Source organism: Schistocerca nitens, chromosome 1 (genome assembly GCF_023898315.1).
Source record: "Schistocerca nitens isolate TAMUIC-IGC-003100 chromosome 1, iqSchNite1.1, whole genome shotgun sequence".
Taxonomy (NCBI): domain Eukaryota; kingdom Metazoa; phylum Arthropoda; class Insecta; order Orthoptera; family Acrididae; genus Schistocerca; species Schistocerca nitens.
In genome coordinates, this window is record NC_064614.1 from 920,686,512 (window position 1) to 920,707,271 (window position 20,760).

General features: G+C 41.5%; 1 protein-coding gene across 3 annotated transcripts in view; it reads right to left on the reverse strand.

Annotated features, from left to right (window-relative positions):
- The window catches only part of LOC126192404 (protein similar), a 734,705-nt gene that overhangs the window by 279,281 nt on the left and 434,664 nt on the right, over positions 1-20,760 (reverse strand). For all 3 annotated transcript variants that reach the window (XM_049932602.1, XM_049932600.1, XM_049932601.1), the window contains exon 6: positions 16,197-16,303. In XM_049932602.1, the coding sequence (XP_049788559.1) occupies positions 16,197-16,303 (107 nt within the window). The remainder of the gene's footprint in view (positions 1-16,196; positions 16,304-20,760) is intronic.

Here is a 20,760-nt window from a genome sequence, read left to right on the forward strand (position 1 = left end):
TCACACTGCGGGTTGTGGGGGGAGTAGCGACGCCATCTGTGCGTTCACGCACTCAACAGGTCAGTCGGCATCAAGCCGTGGTCGAGTGAACGTCGTACCTGCGCTAGTTTAGTTTTTGTGGCAGTTTGAAATGTGTGCTGCAATAGAAAACCCCGCCAAATGTGAAGTGCGTGCTGTCATAAGGTTTTTTACAGCCAAAGGATATTCTGCAGCAGCTATTCATCGTGAGCTTTGTGCCGTGTACGGACCAAGAGTTATGAGTGAAGGAGTTGTCCGTGAATGGGTACGTTTATTTAAAAGTGGACGAGAAAACGTTCATGATGAAGAGAGGAGTGGTAGACCATCATTGGTGACTGACGAACTCATTCAGACAGTTGATGCAAAAGTTCGTGAAAATCGACGTTTCTCAATGTCGGAGTTGTCTACTGGTTTTCCACAGATTTCTAAGACTCTCTTGTACGGTTTGATGACGACGAAGAGCTCAAAGATGCGGTCACAGGCTGGCTCCAGGCACAAGCGGGTGATTTTTATGCAGAAGGAATTTCAAAGCTTGTGAAGAGATACGATAAGTGCCTCAATCGCTATGGAGACTATGTAGAAAAATAGTGCAAAGATGTAGTTGTAAGATGTATATATTAAAATATTTTTATTTAACTTGGTGTATTTTTTTAAATCAACCGGAGGTTACTTTCTGAACGGCCCTCGTATTATAGTAATTTGACTACTATTTAAAATCATGCAGTCACACAGGTAACGACTGTTTTTTCATACTTTATGTAATTATTAACAGTTATTCAAGTGGTGTCTACTGAACAGGGATGCGTTCTGCACTGAGAAAGATACAACGAATAGTTTGTGGCATCTTTATATTACTATCTATTTGTTTCACACATGTTCCACCCATTTTCTGTCCTGGCTACTGGCAATAATGGAGTATGCTTCACATGAGTCACTCATTCTGTTTCTGACTTTCTCTCAATGAACTGATACACACATAAGGTTATAACTCACAAAGGAATGAATAATAGGGTTCAATGTCTCAACAATAATGAGGGTATTATAAATGGAGCTCAAATTAGGATGGTACAAGGACAGGGAAAGAATCTGATACCACTCCACAAAAATGTAAGATTTTTGTGACTTAACCACTGTGCCTTTACATTTGAAGCCATCCACCTTTGTTTATTCACTACATATTTGCTTGTTTCATGTATGTCACACATAATGAACACTACTGACCATATGGGCACTAACATCAAAATAAATACTAAATATTTACATTTAAGCCAAAGCGTTCAACACAGAATGATGTTACAGGTTGATAAATTACAGGTACATTGTCTCTTGATTACACTACTTCTCCATTGCCAACCATGTTACCTGTACGCCACTCTATCAGGATTGCACTATTATGTAATATACTATGTTGTCATACCAAAAATTGAGGAAAGGCTTCCTCACACTTATACCTGATTGATGCATTGCACATTGAAACAGTGAACTGCACACAGATTTTAGTACCTCTGTAGCTAATGCTCTTTTATACCTCTCTCTCTCTCTCTCTCTCTCTCTCTCTCTCTCTCTCTCTCTCTCTCTCTCTCGTTGATTTTCCTCATTTTTTATTACAATTTGCATCCTTAAATTTTCAGTACTGTACTTACTCTCTTTGGTTGATTTTCCTCATTTTTATTACAGTTTACATACTCACATTTTCATTACTGTAATATGCATATTTTCAGATTCCTAAAGCAGTGTGAAGAGCAGGGAAGGAGATATTAATCACTTCAATGAGGTATGGTACACTGGAATGATTTGACTTCTGGCAAGAGTATGGGAAGATCATTAAAAATACATGTATTGGCAGTAAACACACAACAACAGAAAAATTCAAATACAAGCAAATAATGGATTGGGAGGCATCCTTCTCCTTTCATCAACCTCTTCACAACTGCAGTAACTATGGGGGAATTGGAAGAGACTTTCATGTGACCTAGAAATTGTGTGCTTTACCTCACTGTGATCATGATGGTAAGATTTCAGCTGACGCTGTTGACAGTGTGAACTATTATGAATGTGTACAAGCACTTGGGCTATTTTGTGTGATAAGAAGCCTCCTCTTTCTAATGCTATTACGAGATATTAAACCTGGACAATCCTGCATGACCTGAAACTGACTGAACAGTTCAGAGTTCTGGATTTTGGAAGAATAGTAAAGGAACTTGGGCCAATTGTGTGGAACAGTTATGACACCATTCAGACTTATTCCTTCCATGTGTTCCAAACTAACTATGGTTTCTATGTGCAGACAGGAGTACCTAAAGGAAACTACCAGAAGGAAACTGAAACATTCAAGAAATCTTCTCGGAATATCAGCCAAGTCACAGCATCACATTGTTGTAATTATTTGAAGAGTTTCCTATCAATCATCTTCAGGTGATGATATACCCCGTATAACGATGTCACAGTTCACAATCATTCAGTAGTGTCACAGCACACCACTGCAATGTGCATAACATAATTTGTGAAGCCAAGGCTTCTACCTAAATGACATTTGTTGTGGGGCTACAACCTTTCTACATCTTAATAATAAGATTTTTTTGCGTGTTTGCTGTTAGGAAAACCCTTTTGATAAGAAATCTTACGGGATAATGTAAACCACGGAAATACTTCCAAAGTATGCTTTAGGATTGATAATACTTAAAAACTGTATGGGTAACCTGAGCCTGCTCAGTATACTATGAACCAAACTTTTTTCTCATTTTATACTTAAAATTGTGTCAGTAATATCAGTTTTTTTATTTTTGCAACCAATATAACTTTTATTATGGATTTAGTATTACATGAAGTATTACTTTCTGAGTATTATTTGCAGCAATATTTGTTTTAGAAATCGTTTCCCTCATATATTTATGAGCTCTGTGGCCCCAACTGAATAAGTAATAATTTCTATTGGATCAACGCCAGTTGCTCCCACTTTTTTCCTTTCTTTTTGTCATTTCCAGTTTCATTCACATCTGACAATGCCTTGTAAATGTGCAAAATGGCAAGTTACAGCATGGTATGAGTCCACAAAAAACTATAGGTCTCTCCTACAACTGGCAGGGTCAGTCAGTTAACAGGTCAGGGGAAGGTAAGGGCACAGCACTTCCAATAATAAGAACATGTCTAGCAAAGCACTGTGGTGTTCAAACTACCTTTCAGGTTGAGGACAGATTTACATTTACAAATACACTTCAGGCACATCTCACTTTTTATTTACAAAAGCATCATCAGTGACAATACGCAGTGCACTACATTTCCAAATGGCTTCACATGGTAATTTAACATGACATATCGCACACATATGCTAATATTTTTAGATTCCAAAATGTTGGTTTGGCTCTTTAAGACTTACAAATTAGCAAACTAATTCGCTAGGCTATTAAAGTAACAATGGAAAGTTATCAAAAAGTATACCACAATCTGAAGCTCAACAGCTGAAGAATTACAATTTGTCACAGATAGTGAAGTAAGCCCTAATATAACTAGGATAATGAAAAGTGCCCTCTGCTGCTCAGTTCACAACTGTCTTGCAGAATGTGAGTATGGATATGCTTGTATACATAGATGTGGATAATAGAAGCGAAGTTCAGATCTAATGGAAAGACCAACACTCTAATCAGGCCAACAATTCCTAGGAGACACTCAGTAGCAGAAGAGCAGAACAAAAAGACTATTATGCATTTCAGCTTTCGGCCAAAAGGCCTCTTTCTGAAGTAAAAAGCACACACACACATTCACTCAAGCACAACTCAAATACTCATGCCCGCAGTCTTTGGCTGCTGTGGCTGGAATAAGTGGTATCTGTTCCTGATGGGATCAACAATTTGGTGATGGAGGTAAGGAGGTGGCCTGGGGTGGGGTGGGGTGGGGTGGGTGGGTGGGTGAGGGGATAGCAGGGTAGGATTGGGGGGGATGCATAGTGCTGCTTGTGGGAGCATCCAGGAACAAGGTGGGGACAGGATAGGGCTCCTAGGTGCAGTCAGGAGGTTTAGGAAGTGAGCGGCTGGGACAGAAGTGCAGAAAACGGCAGATGTAGAGAAGCAGAATAGGAATAGTGGGTGCACTGGTGGAACAGAAGGCTGTGTGTGCTGGAGCAGGAACAGGGAAGGGGATGGGGATGGGGAAATATAGAACAGGGAGTGGTGAAGGTTGAGGCTGGGGCAGGGGTTACAGGTACGTAGGATACACTGTTGAGAGTGTTCTCACCCATGCAGGTCACAAAAGCTGATAGCAGGAAAGCACCAGATGGCACAACCTGTGAAGCTGTCAATGAAGTGAAGCACACTGTGTTGGGCAGCATGTTCAGTAACTAGGTGGTCTAGTTGTCACTTGGCCACAGTTTGTTGGTGCCAATTCAGGCGGACAGACAACTTGTTAGTCTTCATGTCTACGTAGAAAGCAGCAGGAAAAGGTTTGCAGCTTAGTTTGTAGATCACATGACTGCTTTCACATGTAGCTCTGTCTCTGATGAGATAGGAGATGCATGTGACAGAAATAGTAGGTGGTGGTGGGAGGATGTATGTGACAGATCTTGCACCTAGGCCTATTGCAGGGATATGAGACGTGAGGTAAGGGATTTGGAACAGAGGTGGAATAGGGACGGACAAAGATATTGCGTAGGTTTGATGAGAGGTGGAATACTGCTGTGGAAGCGGGTGGGAGGAATAATGGGTAGGACACTCCTCACTTCAGGGTACAGCAAGAGGTAGTTGAAACCCTGTCAGAGGATGTGAGTCAGCTGCTCCAGTCCAGGGTGGTACTGAGTCATGTGGGGTATGCTACTCTGCAGACAGATGGTGGGTAAGTGGCAGGTGGTAGACGACTAGAGAGAGATGAGGCACAGGAGATTTTTTTCTGTATATGTATGAATGGGTAATTTCAGTTGGTGAAAGCCACAGTGAGGTATATTTCGAGAGGGCCTGGCTGTCACTGCAGATGCAACAACCACAGGTGGCTAGGCTGTAAGGAAGGGACTTCTTGGTACGGAATGGATGGCAGCTGTTGAAATAGAGACATTCCTGGTGGTCGGTAGGCTTGCTATCGACAGAGGTACTGATGTAGCTATCCTCAAGGCAGTGGTTGACATTGAGGAAAGTGGCTTGTTGTGTTGAGGAGGACCAGGTGAAGCAAATGGTGGAGAAGTAGTTGAGGTTCTGGAGGAGTGTTGACAGGGTGTCTTCACTCACGTCCAGATCATGAACATGTCATCAATAAATCTATACGAGGTGAGGGGGTCTGGGATTCTGGATGATTAGCAAGGATTAACCATAATAGGGTGGCACAGGATGATACCAAGTGGGTGGCCATTAGTGTTCTCCAGATTTGTTTGTAGGTGGTGCTTTTAAAGGAGAAGTAATTGTAGGTGAGAATATAGTTGGTCTTGGCGACCAGAAAGGAGGTTGTAGGTTTGGAGCCAGATGGGTGCTGGGAAAGTAAGTTTTCAGTAGCAGCTAGGCCATGGGCAATGGGAATGTTAAGTGTCAAGATAGGTGGCATCAACACTGACAAGCAGGGTGCCTTGAGGTAAAGGAACAGGAGCTGCGGAGAGTCGGTGGAGGAAATGGTTGGTGTCTCTTACGTAGGAGGGTAGCTTACAGGTAACAGACTGGTGTTGGTCCACAAGAGCAGAGATTCTCTCAGTGAGGACACAGTGAGTGGTCACAATGGGGTGTCCTTGGTAGTCAGTTTATGGACTTCAGGAAGCATGTAGAAGGTAGGAATGCAGGGAGTGGTAGGGGTGAGGGGAGAGAGAGAGAGACTAAAGAAGAGGTTCTGGGATGGGCCTAAGGAGCTGAGTAGGGACTGGAGCAGTGTGCGATTTGCAGGGGGGATGGGGGGGGGATTTCCCCCCCTCTGCATCAGACCATCCCCTCCTCTGGTTTTAGTTTATGCATCCCAACCTGGGATGTTTATTTCCCACGCACTGGAGTAAAACTTTACATATAATTTAAATTTGTGGAGCCGAACACTGAAAGTTTTTAATAAGTCTTACTATTAATACTATTAATATGTTTCAGTTTCCTATCATCAGAATAAGTACAGCTTTTCACAAATGTGCCTCTACTTTTTGAATTCCCCTCGTATACCTGTATATAGATGATTTTGTAAATAAGCTTTACCTATAACGTACTTTTAAAGATATAACAAGGGATGGCCTTTCTGATAGTGCATATGCGTGAATAGTGAGTTTCGGCATTAACATCTATTTATAAATAGCTGTTTAACCATGCCTAACGCCATGGTCCAAGGCTAGTACATACATAATTCTACTAACCCCCTAAGACATCCCCCCCACTGGTAAAAGCACAAACCGCACCTTGGACTGGAGGTCCTGGTGGATTTCTGAGACAAGATTTGTAGATGGACAAATCTGACATGTAAATCTCTGTGGTTCAAAACCAGAGGGGAGTTTTTGTCAGCCACCAGGACTGTAATGTCAGGATCAGATTTTAGGTGGCGGATTACAATTCTTTCTGTGGTTGACAGATTGGTTTCCACCCATCCTTTACATAATACTGTTGTTATTCCATCATCCCAGATTTTCCATTGTTTCATTTTGCCTAACAGCTTTTCTGTCATTAGACAACCCAGTGCTGTTTTCCATTGTCACTATTTTCTAACAGATTACTCAGTGTCTGTCTTTTTCCGTCTATTGTTCCCTGTATTTTATCTTTCACCTTCAAAATCACACACACTCTGCTTATGAGCTACACTGCACACTGTAACAATTATCTCATCTGCACACAAAAGATGGCTATATGACCACATTGATTTCTGATGCAGCATCTCGTGTTCCACATTCTTTTCGCTGGTGTAATTCATCTTAGACCCCAAACACACTGAACTTTCTCCCTCGTTTCCCATATTTTTGTGGGTATTTTTTATACCTTCTTGTGCCACATGAACTTGTTGAACTTCGACCTTACTGAACCCTCTCCCCCATCTCTCTTCCCTTATTCCAGCACCCACATACTAACCTCAGCAAACCCATTTAAACCTGCTGTGTCCTCTCTTCGTACATATCCATTCGCTCCTTCATCTAACTGTGATCCATCCCTACAGCCCCCTAATCACCCCTTATTAACATTCCAGATTTTCTTCACTTCAAACTTCGCCACAGTCTCACTACCCAAATCCCTCAACATGGAAACTAACCTTAATCTGTAGGAAGAACAGTAATCCACCACCTAAAAACTGATGCCAGCCTTATAATATTACCTTCCAATGTTTTCAACCACAAGGATTACCCGTTGGAGGGACTCTGCCAGTTGTCAGATTCATCCACTTACAAATCCAGCCACAGTGACTCCATTCCAGCAATCTAACAGGATCTCCACTCCATCCTCAAATCCTTGGGACCATGCCAGAACCTCTCCTTTCATCTACCTCTCTCCTCCTCTTACCAATCCCTGCATTCTACATTCTACATGCTTCCTAAAGTCCACAAGCCCAACCACCCAGAGTGCCCCATATGGCCACTCATTGTGCCCCCACCAGGAGAATCTCTGTTTTCAAGGACCAACACCTACAGCCCATTACCAATAACCTACCCTTCCACCAAAAAGACACCAACCATTTCCTCCACCAATTCTCCACAGTCCCTGTTCCTTTACCACAAGGCGCTGTCTTTGTCAATGTTGAAGCCACCTCCCTCTACATAACACCCCCAATGCCCATGGCCATGCTGCTACTAAACACTACCTTTCTTAACATCTGACAACCTCCTTCCTGATCACCATGACCAACTGTAAACTCACCCACAATTACATTTGCTTGGAAGACTTCACCAACAAACAAATCCATGGTACAGCAACTGGCACCCACACAAAACCATCCCATGCCAACATATTCAGGGGCCATCTTGAAGAATCCTTCCTAACCATCCAGAATCCTACACACCTCACCTGGTTCAGATTCACTGATGACATGTTCATGATTTGGACCCAGGGTGAGGAAATCTTGTCCACATTCTTCCAGAACCTCAAAAACGTCTCCCCCATTTGTTTCTCCTTGTCCTCACCAACCCAACAAGCCACCTTCCTTGATGTTGACCTTCACCTCAAGGATGGCTACATCAGTACCTCTGCCCATGTAAGCTTACCAACCCCCAGAAATACATCCACTTTGAAAGCTGACACCCATCCATACCAAGAATTCCCTTCCCAATAGCCTAGCCACCCAATATCACTGCATCTGCAGTTCTGAGCAGTCCCTCTCCAGATATACAATTACTTATCCCTCCTTGTACATAAACATTTCCAGCACCTTGTCTCTCCAGTCACATACCATCTATCAAATACCCAGTGTCTGACCACAAATGAGCACTCCTCTCGTGACTCAGCACCACCCAGGACAGCTCAACTGAATCACATTCTCTCCCCAAGTTTCGACTACCTCTCATCATGCCCAGAAATAAGGAAAATCCTACTCACTATTTTTTGCATGCCCCCCCCCCCCCAATCCACCGACTGATATTCTGCTGCTCAGCAAACCTAAGCAATAGTCTTGTCCATCCCAACTCCAATCCTGCCTCCAACCCCTTACTTCATAGTTCATATCCCTGCAATAGACCTAGATGCAAGACCTGTCCCACCACCACCTCCCCCAGTCCAGTCACTTGCAACTCCTATCCCATCAAAGACAGGGCTACCTGTGACAGCAGTCAGGTGATCTACAAACTAAGCTGCAAATACTGCTGCTTTCTACATGGGCATGATGGCTAACCAGCTGTCTGTCCACACGAATGGCCAGCAATAAACTGTGGCCAAGAGACAGCTGGATCGTTCAGTTACTGAACATGCTGGCCAATATAATGTGCTTCACTTCAATGGTTGATTCATAGCATGCACCATCCTACAAACACCTGTTTTTCTGAACTGCACAGGTGGGAACTCTTTCTGCAATACATCTTATGTTCCCTGGCCTCAACATTTATTAGTGCCTTGCCTCCACTTACGTACCCCCTTCCCTGCTCCCACTCCAGGATAACACAGCCTCCTTTTCCATCAGTGCACTCATTCCTTTTCCGCTTCTCTAAATCTCCCCTTTTCTGCACCCCTTCCCATCCTCCTCCCCTCCCCCCTGCAACTAGCAGACCTACCCTGCCCCACCACATCCACGGACACTGCAACAAGCAGCAGTACAAGTTCCCCTACCCCATCCTGCTATCACCTCCCCGTGCTTGCCCCATTCCTCCTACTTACCCCCCACCACCAGATTGTTACAGCTTAGTCCGGCAAAAGCAGCCAGAGACAGTTGCCACGAGTATGTGAGTTGTGCTTGTGTGAATGTGTGTATGTTTTCTTTTCTACTTTAGAAGAAGGCCTTTTGGCTGAAAGCTAAAATGTGTTGCAGTCTTTCTGTTGTGCCTGTCAGAACTCAGCATCTCTTCTTATGGAGAGCAGCAATCTATCTTTTTCATAATGCAGATTACAAGACACTCATTGTCAGACATGCAATAAAATTAATCCTGTCCACTAGCAGTAACAATGATTCTTAATTTGTATACATAGATCATATTTCAGTGCGTACTGTAAATTATTGTGCCCACATTACTGAAGATTCTTCTTAATGATGGGAGCTACAAAAGACAATGTGTGATTGTGAGAGTGAGTGAAGGATGGAGTAGAATACGTTTTGCGAGCCAGTGATAAAGATAAGAGGAAAGCTGCTACACATACATGTATGTACAGAACTCAAAACACGCATGGCTGTATAAAGTGAGTGGTATCCACTGATCACACTAGATATCAGTGGGTGGATTAAATGGGTGCAGATGTGGCATCACAGCAAGCAACAACGAAGCCTACCCCCTCCATCATTGCCTTATATTATCGCCACCAGTTTAAGAATTATTCCACCCCAAAAATGAAATTCTGGGTCTAAGGCTATGCTGACACTATCATCACAAAATTCAATAAGCTGCCTCATTGTGTGACATACTGATAACAAGTTTACAGCTCTCCCTCATCACTCTAGCACATAGTTTCTGAATGAGATCACGAACTTAATATGGCATGCTCAGAGGGGTGTTGTAATTGTAGAAATTTGGCTCCATGAAAATAGCACTGTATATTTATGTGATCATACATGTGACTTCACAACTGCATACAGAAGTGTTGATTGCAACTACAAAAATTAAATGTAACCTGCAGCTAACCTTGAAAAACAAACTATCTGTGTTGTAATTTTTCCCAAGCAACCAGTCCTATTTTCTCCCTTCTTCTTACTGTAAGGATTTTGCTATTATCAAAACCCTTCACACTACATTTAAGTAGACAGTAAACACTTTTCTTATTTGAACATCTATCAAATGAATAAAACTACTACAGAAATATCTACAAAGGGTACACCAATAACAGAAAAAAAACTATGATTTAATTCAACAAATATATTATTGTTTTCTCAGAATATTAGCTTCCTTTGCACAATTTCTTTTAAGACCACAACCAACAATGGAAAGAAACTGTAGCATAAGTTGCGTTAGCATTCAAAGCTACCAGCAATGAGAAGAATAATATGAATATTCAACCTGAAAAACTAATAACATCACAGTGAAACAGGTGTTCTTTAATTTTGTCTACATGTTTATTTAAGAGATGAGTCCAGCAGTTTCAAGACACAAAAGCTAAGGTATGGATGACACGTTATGCTCTACAAGAGTTTTCTTTATTCTCAACAAAAATTTTTGAATAAAGGACAGCTGTCTTTGCTTTAATACAGCTTCTCTCTGAATATGTACCTTGATCTGTTGTGCTACTGTTGGCATTATTCATTTAGAAAACAGATTTAGAAACTATATCACTGTCTCTTCAAGCTGGTCATGACACAAATTTTCTTAGCAGAAGATGTTATGGAACCTAATGGCATAGATTTTTGGGCTCATGTGACTTTCAGACAACCTTGGAAAACAAAAATAAAAACGGGGGCTTGGAATTCACTGCATCTTTAGTATATCAACATGCACAATACTTATTTCTTTTCTTAGTTCTCCATCTTTAAAAAGCTTTCATTCGTATTAGTTTCATTCATTAAGCGCATTAGATTTGCAGTTCATCTATTTTCTGAACTGTCCTTCACTCACCAATTCCTTTATGTAAATTCTCTGCCAATTATCCCATTTTCTCTCTTTTTCATCTTCTTTCCTTGCTTCATCTGACTTCATTTCTCTCTACAGTGATCACCATTTGATCTCCCAAAATTTGTTACACTCAGCATAAAGAGTCCTACACTGATGCTATGTTCAGCAGCACTATCATTATATCAGCCCCTGACAAAGAGGTTCTCCAATGGGCACTGCAGTTTCAAGATCCCACACTGGAAGAAATATTTTCTATTGCTCAGTCATTTGAGTTGGAATCCTGGGTGGACATGGCCACAATAAATAGTGACAACAGCAGGTGTTCGGGTTCCGGCATGTCCTTTGAGGTGGAAATCACAGTGGTGCAGCCACACCACAGAAAAACGTCCACAGCAGCCTGCTTACCACAACCCCTTTTCTTCTTGCCCCACTTGTTTTGTTCTACAGGACCAGCCTGATTGCTCCAAGCATTGGTCTTCCTTGCATAACTGTCAAGAAGCTACACAATGTGAGGTGTGTAATGCTTGGCCTGCTCACACTGCACCCTCAGGTCCTCAACCGAAGGACATCAATGTTGTAAACCCTGTATTTGATGTCCTTGCAGCAGTATTCAATAAGTTATTCATCAATGTGCGTATCAACAGGAAGCCCCTTCAGTTGCAAGTCGATACTAAATCGATACTGGTGCCACAGAATTTCTCATGAATTCTCACAATTTCTCATTAATTCTCACACGTATCAGCATCTCAGTGCCCATCATTGACACGCACTACATGTCATCTTTTACGCTACAGCAGGCAACAGATCCCCATATTTGACCAATTTACAAAAGACACAGTGTACAAGTCTGTGGTTTCTCCATCAACCTCCCTTGTGGTGAACAGCACTTCTATAGAAAACTTGTTTGGCTTGAATGGTTTTCACAGCCTTTGGGTTTAGTCTCCAAGTCGGTTCACCTGGTTTCTGACTAAATGTCATACCAGGAATTTGAAGTTTGCAAGGAATTTCCAGACATTTTGTTGCCTGGTCTCAGCACGACTAATGATTTTACCGCTTATTTCACCCTTAAACTAACAGCACAGCGTCATGTTTTTGTTTTTTTTTTTTTTTTTCAAGCACAGCCTGAGCCATTAGCACTTCATGACCTAGTTAAGCAGGAACTCAACAGGTTGATGGCTTTGGGTGTAATTGAACGTACTCTGCCAAGCCAATAGGCTACGACTCTACAGATCGTTAAGTAACTATCTGGCAAGCTTCGTATTTGCAGTGATTTTGAAGTGACAATCAACACACATGCACTATTGACACTTACTCCTCATCCATAATCCAGGTGACTGGCAGAGGGTCAGCATTTTCCAAATGTGGATCTTTCAGATATATTGTTAGTAGTCAACATCCCCTACAGACCGTATAAATACAAATAGTTGGTTTTTGGCATCACAAGTGCTCTTGCACTTTTTCAGTGTTTCCTGGAGCAACTCACACAACACATTATTTGATGTATCAACTCTCTGGACGATACTGTGATCACTGGTCCCTCCATGGAGGAACGTCCATGGAACTTCCAGCTTCTTTTTATGACCCTACAGGATGTAGATCTCAAGCGCAATCTGGATAAATCACAATTCTTTCAGACCCATAATGAACAGCTTGGACAGTTCATTTCCCTTTGGGGAATTCAGCGAACAGACAGTCTTGTTGCAATCACTCATACTCTTTCACAGCCCACAACCCTGAAGGAATTCGAGGCTTTTCTGGGAAAAATTGCTAATTATCATAAATTCAGCCAAAAGCTATCACCATTGCATAGCCTCTAAATCAGTTTGAAAAAGGGTGCACCTTTTGTCTTGTCGGCTCTGTGACAAAGCTTTCATGATGCTGAAAGACAGTCTCCGTTCAGCTTCCCTTTTAGCCATGTAAATAGCTCATCTTGTCTACTGATTGATCCCAATTGACTGTTCAGAGAAACCGGTAACACTTGCCTCAAAGACGTTAAACATGGCGCAGAAGAATTATTCAAAAACTGATAAGGAGCCCTCATCATTATTTATGCGATGAAGAAATTTCATAGTTTTTTAATTTTATTTATTTTTGAATATGGTGCGAACCTTCCACTCATCACGGACCACAAGAAGCTCATCACCTCTCTTAGTACTTCTGCACTTCTGCTGGACAAGACGGCCCACAGACTACAATGGTGGGCCCTGATCCTCAGCACTTACAATTATGAGATTCACTTCTCCCCCACAGCTTAGCACTCTTAACCCAGATGCCTTACTGTGTCTTCATATGGGTCCTGACCCTTGCTTCAAATAGGAAGAACTCTTTTATTTTTATCTCAATGACGAAGCTCAGCAGACAGTGGATTGCATCCCTGTTATGATCTCACATATAGCTGATGCCATCAGTGCAGATCCTGTTCTATGCCAAGTGCAAGAGCATATCCAGTGGGAGTGGCCAGAATGGCCTCCAGCCTGCATGTCACATCCCGTTCATAATTATTTTGTGCTGCGCTACAGATTAATTCCCATCAACGGCATGATATTATTGATGACAGAGGATGCTGTGCCACAGGTGGTCATTCCCACATCCCATTGGCATGATGCACTTTGGTTCTTGCATCACAGCCAGTGGGGAGTATCACATTGGAAAATGCTTGCTCCCAATACAACTACTGACTTGGCGTTGACCGACTATTGGAAAACTTAATTGTTGCACGTCCCAAGTATTGGTTACTAGGCTGCTCTGCAACAATGTTATTCGCTATGACCAGCACCCAAAAACACAGTCATGGGAATGCATCTACCCGTATTTCACAGGCCCCATCTTGCACACATTTTGACTGATTGTCATTGATGCATACTCCCGTTTCCCAAACATCCTCAAGTCTGCTGCATGATGGTGGAGCCTACTGTACATGCCTTTGCCTGGATTTTTTCCACTGAAGGTACTCCCCACACTCTCACAATGGATAACAGGCTGCAGTTCATCTCTCAGACCTTTAAAGAATTTTGCACCCAGCATGGCACCCAATCCATCAAGTGCCCACATTTCACCCACAGTCCAATGGTGAGACAGAAGGTCTCATACAAAACTCTGAAACACAGATGACGAAGTACATCAAGGACATTCCAGCAGAAGAAATGCTCAAGTGTTTTCTTCATTCTTACAGATCCACACCTGCTGGCAGAGTTGCTTCAAGGGCACACACCTTGCTAACCCTCCTGCTGTGGCTGTCACCACATTACATGCCCAGGACCCCTGTCTGGGTTCATGAGTGCCTTCAGTCTTCACAAACAGTGGATTCCGGCAGTCATCCACGAGCAGTGGGGGTGGTGCAACTTCACACTGTATTCAGGTGACAGGCTGATGGTCTGCCATCCCAGCTCGCTACACCTGTGGGCGGGGGAGGAACTCCTACTGTCCCCCTTGTGCACCTCCCTTGCCATTCCATCTGTCAGATCCTGGTTTTACTTACTTTCCTCTGCCTCTCAGGGCACCTCCTCCCTCTTTACCCTGGCTTCCTGTGCTGTTGTCCTCTTTGCCCTCCCCCATCCCCCAGCATCCTCATCTGCTGTTTATTTCATCCCTCTGCATAATTGTCAGGGATGGTGGCAGAAGAATCTTTCCTCAGGTGCAGCTGCTGGGTGGATCCAACACTTTCTCACTCCCAGCCCCACAAGCCAGATGCTCCCACGACTTCCACTCTGGCATCAGAGCGTCTACTGGCTGCTACCACCACACTGCCCAGTGTTCATCCATGATGGAGTCATGGAGTCTTCATGATCAGGGCCACTTCCAGCCCTACTCTCCTGATGTCAGCAACAGAGAGCTTCTTTCTGTTTGCTTGTCTTGCCACAGCTCACAGTATGGAGGAGGGATGCCTGGTTCATGCCATCTCATCATTGCCTTATCAGTGCTTCCGCTGCAGCTGCCATAACCATTGAATACACGCCAATGCAAGCTGTTACTATTCAATTCGCCCAAACGGGCACCAGGTGGTGCAGTACCAGCCACCAGGAGGTGGCATTACCAAACATCAGAAGACAGCTTCACATCGTGATCTGCATGTGCCACTGATGATTAATGCCAATAAAGTTAGCAAACAAACAAAAAACGTATAACCCCAGAGTGGAGAGCACTCTCTCTCTCTCTCTCTCTCTCTCTCTCTCTCTCTCTCTCTCCCTCACTCTCTCATTCCCTATTGTACATTCATCTTAGTTACTTGGACTCAACTCTCGGGAACTAACAGTAAATTGTGGTGTGCAAACTGCCTTGATTGTACTTTGGGACTTGTATGGAACCTCAGTTTCGTGTTCTCATTAAACCCGTTAAAACTTTGTGTGTGTTCTTGCCTGTCTGTGGAGTTAAAACAAATGATTCTATGGAAACTGCCCATTAATAATACAAAGGAAATAGTTTATGGGAAACAGCAAAAAATTTTAATAATGGTGGTCAGAAGGTTATTTCAAGCTTTAGCTCCAAGATTATGAATCGATTTTCTTCTGGGTGGACACCACAGCCTCACTAAATCTGAGAAAATGTATCATTCCATCAGATTGTATTTTAAAATTGTACTTTATTCAGCACTACTAGTTTCAGACCTGGCCAGTTTCCAGTGCATCTATAATACCTGTGGATACACCATTCTCATTTGTGGATGACAAGGTGAGGACAATGTATCCACATCTGCTAACTGAGACATTTGAAAATGGGCCTTATCCAAAATTGATATGATGAATAAAGTACAATTTTGAAATATTGCCCAGTAGAATGATGTCTTTCCTCAAATAATGAATCAAAACCCACTCATTGCTGGTAGCAGTTAGAGTGAAACTGCATGAGAGTCAACATACGTCAAATTAAGACATAATTTAAGATCAGAAACGTGTATTCTTACAAGTAAATTACTATAAGAATGAAACCCCAAGTCCTTGAAATTTCATACTTTTAAACAAAGTGAACAGAACTTAAAATATTTTTATTTCTGTGTTGCTACAAGTTACTCCCACTCCCTCATTCCTTAAGTATTTACATTAGCAAATATACTATCAAGAAAGATTTTGCCACTTACAGCTTTTAAATCCTTTTTCTATTGCATCCCTGTCCATAGCATGATGATATTCATAAACCGACTTCCCAATTAAATCATCTGGGTGGAATCCCAAGAACTGTCCGATGCTGAAACACAATGTTTTTATCAATCACACAATGGAAAATCCAGGATGGAATAATGACAATATGATTAAAAGGACAGATTCTACTCATATAACAGAGATGTTGAGTCGCAGACAGGTTCCACAAAAAGACTACTAAACATGTATGCTTTTGGCCAGAAGGCCTTCTTAAATGAACACACACACACACACACACACACACACACACACACACACACAAAAATTATATATATATATATATATATATATATATATATATATATATATATATAAAAAGAAAGATGATGAGACTTGCCAAACAAAAGCGCTGGCAGGTCGATAGACACACAAACAAACACAAATATACACACAAAATTCAAGCTTTCGCAACAAACTGTTGCCTCATCAGGAAAGAGGGAAGGAGAGGGAAAGACGAAAGGATGTGGGTTTTAAGGGAGAGGGTAAGGAGTCATTCCAATCCCGGGAGCGGAAAGACTTACCTTAGGGGGAAAAAAGGACAGGTATACACTCGCACACACACACATATCCATCCACACATACAGACACAAGCAGACATATTTAAAGACCAATATGTCTGCTTGTGTCTGTATGTGTGGATGGATATGTGTGTGTGTGCGAGTGTATACCTGTCCTTTTTTCCCCCTAAGGTAAGTCTTTCCGCTCCCGGGATTGGAATGACTCCTTACCCTCTCCCTTAAAACCCACATCCTTTCGTCTTTCCCTCTCCTTCCCTCTTTCCTGATGAGGCAACAGTTTGTTGCGAAAGCTTGAATTTTGTGTGTATATTTGTGTTTGTTTGTGTGTCTATCGACCTGCCAGCGCTTTTGTTTGGTAAGTCTCATCATCTTTCTTTTTAGATATATTTTTTCCACGTGGAATGTTTCCCTCTTTTTTTGGCACACATGACCACTATCTCTGGCTGCTGGTCTGGCAGTCTGGCCCCAGCAGCCAGAGACAGTGGTCACGTCTGTATGAGCTTCATTTGTGTATTTGTGTGAATGTGCCTGTGTATGTTGTCTGTTTCAGAAAACGGCCTTTTGGCCACAAGCTTGTATGTTTAGTAGTCTTTTTGTCATGCATGTCTATGACTCAACATCTCTGTTATATAGTAAGTAGCAGGTTTTTATTAATGTTTTGTATTACATAGCCTTCCTTCTAAAAATACAAATTTGTTGGCAGTGGGGTCAAACAAGAATTAGATAGGAACCTGCCCATGGCCTTATTCAAGGAATAATTTTAGTTGTGCCTCAAATCATTTAAGGTAAGCATAGAAAAAAAATAGTTTTGAGTGGCCAGAATGGGGTTTGCATTCCAGTCTTTCTAAACCTGAGTCCAGAGTGTCAACACTGTGCCAACTCACTCAGCATGAAATTGAATGACACTATATCTTTGCAACAAATACAGCTACTAATAACTGTAAAGCATCACAATTCATTTAAAATCTAGTGAGACACAGAAAGTGAATTGCACTTGACTCTCCACAAATTAAGAAACAACTGGAAAGAAAATTACATGAAGAAACAAAAGTTGTCAAATACATGATTTACCTATAACAGAAAGAACAATGCAACTGTATGATGTAATGACCAAAAATAGAAAAAACTTATTGCTTTTGAGAAACAGGAACTGTGTAGTTTGTTGCATAAGCACAACCTGCTCACTGCAGTAATCTATATCTATACTGCCGTCTTATGAACTGTGGCAAAAGGTGTGTGTTGTGAACTGTGGTTTATTCATCTCATGACGTACGTGTACAGAAATTACCAGGTCATCCTTCATAAATTCTTCCACTGAGCATCAACACCTCATATGACTTTGTTTTCAGTGGACCTAACTTCATCTACATACAGTATATTGGGATACAGTTTGAGACAGTGGGTGGCAAGCATAAATTTTATTTGTTTCTTGTATCCTATGTATAGCATAATAAAATATTTTTCCCTCCTTCTGGCTCCAAATGCACTCTGAGAAAGGAGTGTTTCTATTTCTGTGTACACACTTTTTTTCGTTAATTTTACTGGTGAGCTGATTATATGAGATGAATGAAGGATGAATTAAAATGTTTTGTCAGATCATAGAGAAAGGAAGAATCTCAAAATTTTGAAAGTAAGGCTCCATTCTTGCAAGCAATGTATCTTACTGGAATTTATTAAGTGTTCTTTGCACCACTTATACTGTTGAAGCAAACCATTGCTGAACTGTGCAGCTCTTCTTCAGCTATATCTCATACATTAATTCAATCTGGTAAGGGCCCAGCTTAACAAATAATAATTTAGTATTGGTACAGTGAGGGGTTTGTTAGCAGACACCTTCGGGTATCACTTACACCTCTTCAACATCATTCTAATAAACCTCCACCTGGTAGCTGCCCTCCCTAACACTTACATTTATCTGATCATCCCGCCTTAGATTGCTCTGGACAAAGAAGAAGTATTAGGGTATAATGTCCCATCAACATTAAGATCAATAAAGATGGAGCAAAAGCTCAGCGACAAGAATGAAATTTTCTTTCTTTCTTGTGTCATATGTACAGTGTACCAAAATCTTTTTCCCTCTTTCCTTTTGCATTTGCAGGAGAATAAAGGAATGCATTGAGGATGGGGAAGGAAATTACCCGTGATCTTCCAAAGGAACCATCCCCGCATTTGCCCGGAGCGATTTAGGGAAATACATGGAAAACCTTAATCTAGATGGCTGGATGCTGATTTGAACTGTCCCCATCCCAAATGCCAGTCTAGTGTGGCTCTGAACAAACACTGCTAAATACTTCAGAGTTGTGAATGAGATCAAGAGTCTGACAATCATGCAGGCACACATCTTCCAGTTACTGAATACAGTCTTCTTAAGTGCTCAATGATCACTGGAGCTCATCTGTATAACTGCATTACACTGCATTACATTACTGTTGAAGATGGGTTGGACATCAAGTCTAATACGTAGTTCAAGAAGTGCATGCAAACTGCACTCGCAGTTCCAGGTCAGCAGCCAGAGGCAGACACCAACGTTTCACAAATAAACATTGCATTACCTAGTAGCCATGTCAACTATTTTAGTTCCTGTCACACAACACACGAATTAATAAGTGTCAAAAATGAAAAAAGGATATGGAAGCTTAAGTAGGGAGGGATAGCACTGTCTGAAGAACTACACAACAATCATTATGAACACACTCCTTGTTTGTTATTTTATATCAACACACAATGTTTTCTGTTTCTCTTTTTCTACTGAGACACTACTGGCCTGTTCTATATAGCTGGTACAAGTACACACAAACCTATCGTAACAACAAATGTGGTTACAGTGACTTAAAATGAAGGTAAAACATCCACAGTTGCAGAGCACGCAAAACTATTCTGCAAAGATCAAAGACATCCAAACAGGATTAGGTAAATATGATGTACATATCAGACACCAGATTTTTGACCCTTCAATTGAACTAAATATAGACTGACACACTGCCTCTAACACCATAACAGTGGATAACATATCAGACAAACACAATCTGAAAGCAATATCAACTGAGCTCCAGTGATCATTGAGCACTTAAGAAGACTGTATTCAGTAACTGGCTATCAACTTCAATAATCAATACAGAGACATTTCATAGCATCAGGATAAGTTTATGACACCATGACTGTTCAGGACAAGATCTAGATATTTGTTAACATGACCAAGCAGCTCTTCGTAAAAATACACATTAATGAAATCTTGGACAAGGGTTTGACATAAAAAGCAATGGCATTAGACTAATAAAAGTGACGAGAGTTGAGAATTCAAAGCAATTATGGATTTATAGAATGGTTGCTTAGCAGCACATATCATACAGTGAACAGTCCATAAAGAAATGTGGAAGTGGTGCCTTTCTTCACAAAACACGTTTCCCCCTCTTGCTGCTCAGCTAGGCAATGCCACAGTAGGAACCAATAAACAATTTGTTTCTTTATTTATCAGGTTTGTGGGACCATGTGAGCCAAAGTTACTTGGTCATGGAACAAGTTTGTATATAGTCTACAGAATGCTGATTAGAAATTTAAAAAAAATTAAAGAATTATTAAAAATAAAAAAGTGAGAGATTATACACATAAACAGAATATTACAGAGAAATTTCCTCAATTACTTTGAGGAACCCCTATACAGAACAGAACGAGTGTACCCTCCAAAGAAACCTTTGAAATTATGAGTGAATGCTTTGGGTTCATCACTTTTTTTTTTTTTAAGTTTCGCTTAAAGCCTATTGAAAAAGAAACCAACTGAATTCTGCACTTCTTTCCTTTATTGAGTTTTAGTATTTACCTGTTGGCAACCTCCAGGGACTAGTTTGGAGACCTATGCTTTTCGATATGATACATAACATGTTACTATGCAAAAGTATGGTAACAACTTCTCTATACAATTGGCCTGCCTAGAATCATGACATAAGGCAGAACAGTATATTATGGTATGTTTGGACAGTGTTACAGA